We start from the raw sequence: 10,110 nt of genomic DNA on the forward strand, positions 1-10,110 counted from the left end.
TAGGATCTAAGAGTTGTAATAGCTGCTGATATGTTTAGATCCGTTTTAAGCTCGCTAGCCGGTGTAAAAGAGTCCTTCTTACTTTCGCGCACCAGGTGCGTTACCATTTTTGTTGACATTGCAAGTTTTCTCCAGCGTGTTTCTGGTTTGGTATCATATTTTAGGTCACTACAAATCATTTTGTTTGAGCAACCGATGATTCGCCCCACCTGGGCATGGGTATTGCCTTCGAAAATGAGGTTTTTGATTTTTTTTCGTTTTTCCACAGTACAATGCTTCGCACGACCCATAACTACCGAAATTTGCGACCACTTTACCAAATCAATTAAATGCACTGATATTAATGCATCTAAGAAGAAAAAACACCACAAAGTTTCGAACAAGTAAAGCTTTCGTAGAAGATCCGTTAATAGTGCTATTTTTGTTCCCGCTATATTTTGACTCTCTCCATACATATTCGAATGTAATAAAAACCGTTTGCATTGTAACAGTTATTAGTGTTATTTTAGTAAGTACATATTTTTCACTAATTTTTAATTAAGTGGGTATTAAAATTAATGTTTCGGCTTAATATTTTTTTGGCACTTAGGGGTTAGTTTCCGTAGGAGGGAATGTAATGTCACTTAAGTTAATTACACTAAATTCAGCTTTGTTTTCAATTTCATAGTAAGTGACATTTGTCATCGGTGGGTACTAAATCCCCCACCATTAAAGGGAAATATGTAATGAAAGTTAGAAGTTCCCGAGAAGTCGCCTTTTAATTATGTTTTTTACGAACGAAGAACAAACATTTCCAATTTCGGCGCTTCCATATTGAAAGTTTGTTTTTCTCAGATTTAATATTTCCAACTCAAATATTTCACTCTTAATATAATACAGGCAGAAAAATGGGTAAACTTGTTAAAGCACACTCTGATTTAAAACCTGATGAAGATACATCACATTCTTTTAGATCATTTTCTTAATTTATTTGGTTTCGGAACAACTCAACTTTAACTTCAAAGGCCATAGCTGTCTCTTGTTTTGAAAGTTTGTAAAACCTGCAAAAAAAATTACTTGAAAATGAAGTTGAAAAACCCAAGACGCTGTTGAGACCAAGATTGTCTCCTAAAATAAGCCCAAAAATGAATAAAATTCCTCGCTCTTTTCCGTTTATTGAAACCACTATTCCATTGGTCTCAATATCTTGTAAGAGTTCTATGAACTTATACATACATTTGGAAAACCCAAATGTTTTAATATCACTTGTTTTTAGCACAGCCGCACAGAAAATATTATTATATTCAATTGGAGCTGTTGGAAACGACAAATATACTCCTTGCAATGTGGACCTAATGGGTTGTTTATCTCGAAGTCGTCAAAACAAAAGAAGTACGGCAATATAATTTGTCCATTTAGTGTGTTATTAATCCTAATTTTCTTCCATAAAAAGCCGTTGACAAAATTGGTAATGTTTGTTTTGCTTTTTAAAAATTTTTCAAAAATGCGTCCAGTAAATTTGGGATTTCAAAAAACTTTTTTAAATGACATTTTTATGGAAATATAGAGCCTTTGGATGGTTTCGACATTAGCATGACTTTATTCTTCGACCGTGTTGGTGATATTTTGTCATCGATTTTTACAATAATTGGGCCTTCATATAAGAACCTTTAAAAGCTTATACTCTGTAGAAACGGTTTGAAAGGGATTTCGAAAAAATTATAGAAGATGTTTTTTTTAGAATCTTCGGTCAATTTTGGGCATTGTTGAATTTGTTGTAACTCCTTTTCTATTGGCGCTATTAAGAATTTCCTAATTTCGGACTGCAATTTAAATACGGCTTCCCGCGGAATGTTAAGCCTTGAGCAAATGTTAAGTGTAAAACTATGTTAAGTGTAAACTATGTATTGAATAAACTATGGTTGTCTAGTTTGGAATTTTTCGAGCAAGTTATGTGTTGTTTGCTATAAATTTCTTCTTCAAATTTGGTATCGTAATGTATAGTTTTTGATAACAAAATCTTCTGTTGTGTTGGTTTTGCAATGATTGTTTCTGTTACGCATATGCCTCCGTAAGGCATTTAGATCACCAAAGTGTTGAGGGCAGTTCAGAAATCCACACGGTATGCTTATATACGTTTCTTGAGAGTGAGATTCTTTTATACGGGAAAAAAATTGTATGTTGTCACCGAAATTTTTCGACCAAATTTGGCATTTTACTTCAATTTTAAAAAGTATTAAGTCAAAAATTTCGAAAGAAAATGAATGAATGTGCGTGAAATAATGCCTAAACATAAATTTTTGTCAATAAAATAAGAAATATAGCTTATTATAAAAACTTAAGCCTAAACTTCAAAATATGTCCATAAAAAAAAATAAAGAAAGAAAAAGTAAGCCAAAAATTTAATTTTTGTCAATAAAATTACAAAATGTAGCCTGTTTATGCAAACTTATGCCTATTATGTTTACATTCTAAAGTTTTTAAAATCGTTTAAGAGTTCAGAGAGAGCTTTGCTTTTTTGTTGTCAGACTTCAAATGAATTTATTTGAAGTTTGCATGTTCAAATATACAAAAGTCACATGGATAATTGTGTACGCATGCATTCATGTTTTTTTTTTTTATTAAATAAAGCTTTAATATATACAGGAATAAGAGTGGTAGAAGAAGAGAAGAGGTAGAAGTGTTTCGTTCCCGCGGGACTGCCGCAAAGCTATACTTCGCGGGGCGTATGGCGGTCAGGTTGCCGCTCGTCCTTATGACTCGCTGCGTCGACTCCGTTCTCGACGCCTTAGATCCTTCAGGATGCCAGCGGCCATGTTGGCTTTCGCGTCCCACTTGCTTTGGTTTTCCAGCATGCCGCAGAGGTCGTAGTAGGGGTTTGGCTCGTGCTTAAACCTATGCAGGTATTCCTTAAAGCATCCGTGCCCGGAGATCATCTGCGTGAGGTAGAGGTCTACCTATCCGTGTCGTCTCTGCAGCCAGGGGGTTAGGCAGGGAATTAGCCTGTGCGTCCACCGCCCTGTGGGTCGCATTGTTCCACCTCCTTTGCCATGCCTCGATCGTGTTACTGCGCTGGGTCCTGCTTCCTGTGCTCCCAGTTCTTCGTTCTGCCGCCGGCAGGTCTATCGGTATAGTACCGGCTACCACTAGCGCGGCTTCCTCAGATACCGTGCAGAAGCTGCTTGTGATGCGCAGTGCGCAGCGTCTGTAGACAGCTTTCCACTGGCGGCTGTATGATGCGGTCTTCATAGCCTCGGCCCATATGGGCGCGGCGTACAGTATAGACGCACATTCCGATGTCTTGGTTTCCTAGGAAACCGCTTAAGGAAACGGGGCCATCGTGCTTCTTCTTCCTATCTTCTCGTCGTTCTTTTTCTCGCCCGATATTCTCGTTCACTTCTATTCTGGCGTTGAGAGCGTGCGGTTCACACAATCTAAGTTTGCATTATTATTTTTTCATTGGGAGGTTGTCTGTTTAATACTTAATTGTATTATATATATCCATTAACAAAACCATAGGTTATGGGCACAGACACAAAAGTGAATAAATAATAGTGCTTTGATCGTTACAATTTGAAAGTGCATAAAAGTGAACTAAGGACATGTGTGTGTGTGCAAGTTATATGACACATTATTTAGGGGCTCTTACCCAATTCATAAACAACTTTGAGCCGAGAGCTAATTTCCAAATAACTCTGACAGACCCGAGATAAATCCGTGGTCAGTTATTTCTGTCAACCAGGCCTCCAAATCATTCCCACCCAGATCAATTTCACGCAGTCCGAATCAAACGGATGCTGTAAACATTCAAACCGATATTTTAAACAATCGGAGTCCCAAGCGAGCAATGAGTCCGCTAACGTAAACAAAAACATCCCCAAAGCGGTCCCTAAGCTCCGCTAATGTAAACACCAATTCCGGCCAAGATTGGACTTCGAATTTAATTGGCAAATTGCATCATCCTATTTTCCGACTCTCTTGAGTCTTTCTTTTTATCAATTTTTGGGGATAGAATCTCTTAAGCCGAGGTTTGATTATTGATCATTGAACTAGAGAGAAGGCAGTCCGTTTTTGAGATCCGAATCGAGCAGTAGAACAAATCGAGAAAAAGTGTAAGTGCAGTGAATTAAATAAGTTCGACCTATTGAAAAATTGTAATAGTGAATAAGTGATTGTTAAAAATAAAAATAAATTTTTCAAGTTTCATAATTTGCATACGAATTTGCGCATCTATATATGTACTTATATGTGCATACGTGCGGAGTGGTCCATGAAGAACAAGGAGCAATAAAGAGGATTAAATTGGTTTATTGTATAACGCTGCAACAAATTCGCTGCAAAACATTTTTCAATTTCCAGAAAGAAGCGCATACAAGGGTGGTCAAAAGTATTTTCACAAAAAAAAAGTTAAATATATTCATAATTTGAACTTACATCTTGTTAACTTTGGCATCAATGGAAAGGTAATTTAAATGCCGTTTGAATGATACAATACATTTCTTAACACATTCAGTACTTATTGAAAAGGACGAATTTGTATGAAAATGTCCTTTTTGATGCAAAAAGTTTCTTCAAACAAAAATAATAGTAACTGCAAAAAGAATTTTTCAAAAATCATTTTGCTTATATTTTTTATGGTTTTTTAAAGGTCGGAAAAAATTTGTATGAAAAAGAGAAAAATATGACTAAAATGCATGTTTCTAAGCATTTTCAAAAAATCATAAAAAATATAAGCAAAATGATTTTGATGCAGTTACTATTATTTTTGTTTGAAGAAACTTTTTGCATCAAAAAATTTAAGTTTTCAAGTCGAGGAAAAAAGTTCAAAAAGGACATTTTCACACAAATTCGTCATTTTCAATAAGTACTGAATGTGTTAAGAAATGTATTGTACCATTCAAACGGCATTTAAATTACCTTTCCATTGATGCCAAAGTTAACAAGATGTAAGTTCAAATTATGAATATATTTAACTTTGTTTTTGTGAAAATACTTTTGACCACCCTTGTATGTACATATCACCGATTCGCCGTGATCTTTCTAGGACACACTTTTACGAATTCGCCGAGAAATCTTTCCTGAACACACACATACAAACGCTTCGACAAATTTGCCGCAAATCTCCACGTTGCGACGGGACAGTGTTGCCAGACAGTGCCGCTGCTGAAAGACATTGTTGCTGGACAGTGTTGAGCGACGTTAATGCTGTTGAAAGCATGTGTGTCAAATTAGCGGCGATGGCGGAACGGTGGAATCTTGAACATGAGGCCAATTTTTATTTTTTGATTTTCTCGGTTTCTTGGGGCCGAATCGAAAAATATTAAATGCAGAATTGTTTAGAATGAAATTATGTATCGATCTAGATAGTTTGCAAACATATCCGACCTCTACAAATCTATTATAAATCTATTTAAAATATCGGGTCCCCACAATTTTGTTTATTGCTCCCCTCACAGAGGTTGTACCAATATGCACGGTAAACCTGGTTGTTGGGCTTTAATTCAAGCTTCTTGTCAGAAAGTATCATTGAGCTAAAGCACCTCGGATTTTATATTAAAATATTAAATTGCACAGGGCTCCACTCTCAGACGTTGTACCAACATGCACGGTATATTGGCAGATTGGGGATCGCCTAAAGCAAGTTCAGTGAAAAAATCAGCCGTCAGTTTTTGAGAAAATCGCTTTACAGTGGGGGAAGACAAATAACTAAAAGAAGTTCCAGAAAGCTCCAAGACATGAACCACTATGTAAAATATGTATTTAGGACACTAACGCTGCTGAAACAAACTTGCGCTGCGTAAGAAGCTCAGGAATCTGCATGCCAAATCCCAATAGCCTAGCTCTTATAGTTTCCCAGATTTCAGCGTTCATCCGGACGGAGACGGCTATATCGACTTGGCTAGTGATCCTGATCAAGATTATGTATACTTTATGGGCCGAAAACTCTTCCTTCTCCCTGTTACATACTTTTCGACGAATCTAGTATACCCTTTTACTCTTCGAGTAACGGGTATAAAAATAAAAATTCGACGCATTTACTTTTGATGTTTTTATTTCTTGATATTTATTTATTGGCCATCAGCCTTATCGACGGCCGCCTTCTGGCTAGCCGCCTCCTGGCTAGCCGCCTCCTGATTAGCCGCCCCCTCCTGATCAGCCGCCTTCGCAGTCTTGCGGTGCTTTTGTGGCCTTTTGCCCGTTGGTTGTTTGCGTTTGGGGGGGAGCCGTTGGGAGGCGTTGTCACCAGCTTCCATTAAGATTCTCGCTCTAAGCGCGCTCTTCGGAGATGTGCACTCATCACAATCAAAGCAACAACGGCATCAGCTCTCTGGAGAGCTGCTCTCATCATATTTCATGAAGATTCCCGCTCTAAGCGCGCTCTTCGGAGTTGTGCGCACATCACCGTCAAACAACAACAACGTCAGCTGGAGTTGTCGTTGTCTGTTTTGCGCGACATTCTTCAAACGCTGATCGATGAGGCGCTCTCATCATATTCCATCACGCTTCTCCCTCTAAGTGCGCTCTTTGGGGATGTGCATGCATCACAATCAAAGCAACAACAGCATCAGCTTGAGTTGTCGTTGTCTGTTTCGCACGACGATCGTCAAACGCTCTTTGGAGAGCCGCTCTCATCATACTTCATCATGATTCACGCTCTAAGCGCGCTCGTCGGAGTTGTGGGCTTATCACAATTGAACCAACAACAACGTCAGCTGGAGTTGTCGTTGTCTGATTTGTGTAACGTTCGTCTAATGCTCACAAAAACCCAACGGCTGGAGCTTTCAAAATTTGCATTGAGTGATACTCGTGATCAAAGTATCATTTCCTAATTAACGCGCTCCCTTCTGACGCTACGAAATGGCTTGGATTTTTTATCGACTGCTTTGTGTGGCTCTTCCCGATGGCAGCATCCACAACAACATTGTCCATCTCACCTCAACTTGGATAGATATGCTCTGTTAACGGCGACATTGCCATCGCTCTTAAGAACTAGTTGCTCTTTACTAAAAGTATCTGGCAAACTTCAGGAATGCATCAATCCTAGTCTGCATGATAAAATTCGTATTAAAAACACTACATTACTGAAGGCGATCTGCGCGCCTACAATATTGGGAACGCAAGAACAAATGCTTCCTAGGGCATTGGACTATGATGCCCAAAATGCGAGTCCGGAGATTGTTGATCGTGCTATTTTGAGTACGGCCCCACTAAAAATTTATTTTCAAAACATCTCCGGAATGCGAACAAAGGCGGAGCAAGTATACCTTGCCACATCCCAATGCGAGTTTGATGTTATAGTTTTAGTTGAAACTTGGCTCAACATAAACTTTTACTCAAATGAATTCACCGACTCCAATTTGTACCATGTGTTCCGCAAAGACAGAGGTAGCACGAAAACCCACTGTCCTAGAGGGGGTGGTGTAATTGTTGCTGTTCGCTGCAGTTTGCGCTGCTTGTCAATTGGACTTCTCATTGAAGATACCCTTCTTGATCAAGTTGCGGTGTCGATTATTGGAGAACCCGCAACGCTGCAAATTGTGGTGTCATACATACCACGGAATGGTTCATATAAACTTTACAAGGATCATATGGAAAACATTACCGACTTCTACAATAATCTGCAGGACCATCATCATATCTGTGTGATTGGAGACTTTAATATATCATCCGTCGTTTGGTCTCAGGATCCGGAGCATCACTCTTCACTGCCAAGCAACATACATCAACCACACGAGATACTTTTTATCGATGATATTTTCAGTATGGGCTACAAGTCAATAATATATTTAATAACTAACATAAAATTTTTGACTTAGTATTCGTTAGCGCTGATGTTAACTTTTCTTTAGTCCAATGTAATTCACCTATAAGCAATTGTGACATCCATTATAGACCATTGCTACTAGGTATAAACATTTACAGTTTTGCGCCTTCAGCTGAATATTCACCTAGATTTATTTTCAATGAAACCAGCCTTTGTGCCATCAGAAATGAGATAACTGGGAGTCAGTTTTATCACATGTCAGTTTGGAGTCGTGTTATGACACTTTTTTAGTTGTTATTTTAAACATCATTAAGATCAATGCTCGAGAAAGGGTCCAAAATCCTTTAAGTTGCCATGGTATACGAAAGGTTTGAAAAATCTTAAAAATCTTTGAAATAAATTCTATAAAAGGTTTTTAGTTACACAGGATCCTGGTAATTGGAATAGACACTTGCAGCACAAACGAGAATTTGAATTTCTAAATAACTTTCTTTACAATCAGTATATAGCGAGTGTTGAGAAGGGGCTACTATCCCAACTCTTTTTGGCGATTCATCAATTCGAAGAAGAACGCTTCTTCAGTCCCATCTGCTATGTTCCTAGGGAATTCATTTTCCAATTCAAATACAGAAACTGCAAATCTCTTTGCCTCTTATTTTAAAGCTAATTCTGAGCCAACATCAGCCTGGAATGATTCTCAAACTTTAAATGCGATTACTTCTCTATTGAATTTAGGTAGTTTAACCGTTCTAGAAGAGAACATTCATAGGGCTGTGGAACACGTTGATGATTCTTACACTCCGGACTTCGATGGGATTCCGGCCTACCTTCAGAAGTTCGCATCCGTGACTCCCATTTCAAAATCAGGGCCGAAGAATAACATTGCCAATTACAACAGTTTACAAAAAAAAATCGATGAAATACGCCTTCAAGGAAACCTTTGTTTTCCGGTAAGGTACATCTCCCTGATTAAGAAAAGGGCACCCAAAATTATTTCTATGGTACCAATTTTTTTTTAGTGTAAAAAACTTTTTTCGCACTATTTTATTTTCTAACTTGAGTTCTGATAAATCGAATTCGGACATCAAAGACTCATTTTACAGGTAATAGAATGCCCTTTCTTATACACATCATTGAGTTCCACTCATGAGTTTAGAAAGTACACTTTGTCAAAGTTGAAAAAGTTATAAATAATGCAAAACGCTGTACAGATTTTTAAACGTATATACCCAAGTTCAGTATTCGGGAGCAGCGGCCGTTAGACACCATTTTAAGTTTTCAGTGTTGGGGAACGTAAGAATTTGGTGCAAGTTGTTATGCATAACGTCAGACTCCTTGCTATCATATATTTTTTCATATATTTTTAGCAAGGAAAAAGCAAGGAAATTTACGTTATGCATAACAACTTGCACCACAATGAAAATTTAAAATAGTGTCTAACGGCCGCTTCTCCCGAATACTGAACGTTTAAAAATCTGTACAAAATCTATTTACCACGGATTGTCGTGATCAATGGCGCATATTCTCCGTTAAGGTTCAGCCTTCAAGAAAACAACATAAAACTAGGAAGGACGCTATAGTCGAGTACCCCGACTATCAGATACCCGTTACTTAGCTAAAGGGACCGAAGGCAAATGGAGATATTCAAGCAGCAAAGCGAGATTAAAATGCGCCACCTACCGGCGGATCAATCGATAGGTATTGACGAGAACAATACATTTTAGTTAAAATTTTTGATCTAGCATGAAAATTGTGTGTGTCACAGGCTTAGGCGGTTTGTGGGCGTTAAAGTGAGCCAATCGATAGGTTTTGATGAGAACAATACATTTCAGTTAAAATTTTTATTCTAGCATCAAAACTGTAGGAGCCACAGTTTTGGGCGGTTTGTGGGCGTTAGAGTGGGCGTGGCACTGTGCTGAAACAAACTTGCGCTGCGTAAGAAGCTCAGGAATCTGCACGCCGAATCTCAATATCTCTCTCGCACCTAAAGTATTTAATGAAAATAATTGTAATTTTCAGTAGAATGTTCATAACTTGCACATTTTCTTCATTATACCCGTTACTCGTAGAGTAAAAGGGTATACTAGATTCGTCGGAAAGTATGTAACAGGCAGAAGGAAGCGTTTCCGACCCCACAAAGTATATATATTCTTGATCAGGATCACTAGCCGAGTCGATCTAGCCATGTCCGTCTGTCCGTCTGTCCGTCTGTCTGTCCGTCCGGATGAACGCTGAGATCTCGGAAACTATGGGAGCTAGGCTATTGAGATTTGGCGTAAAGATTCCTGAGCTTCTTACGCAGCGCAAGTTTGTTTCGGCACAGTGCCACGCCCACTCTAACGGCCACAAACCGCCCAAAACTGTGG

General features: G+C 38.4%; 1 protein-coding gene across 1 annotated transcript; it reads right to left on the reverse strand.

Moving 5' to 3' along the window:
* Positions 1 to 2,732: 2,732 nt before the first annotated feature.
* LOC139352865 (uncharacterized) lies at positions 2,733 to 3,228 on the reverse strand. Its single transcript, XM_070995501.1, has 2 exons — positions 2,995 to 3,228; positions 2,733 to 2,915 (listed from the first exon to the last, which is right to left on the reverse strand). Exons 1-2 carry the CDS (start codon positions 3,226 to 3,228, stop codon positions 2,733 to 2,735), a joined length of 417 nt encoding a protein of 138 aa, XP_070851602.1.
* Between the last annotated feature and the right edge of the window lie 6,882 nt (positions 3,229 to 10,110).

Source organism: Drosophila suzukii, chromosome 3 (assembly GCF_043229965.1).
Source record: "Drosophila suzukii chromosome 3, CBGP_Dsuzu_IsoJpt1.0, whole genome shotgun sequence".
NCBI classification, from domain to species: Eukaryota; Metazoa; Arthropoda; class Insecta; order Diptera; family Drosophilidae; genus Drosophila; species Drosophila suzukii.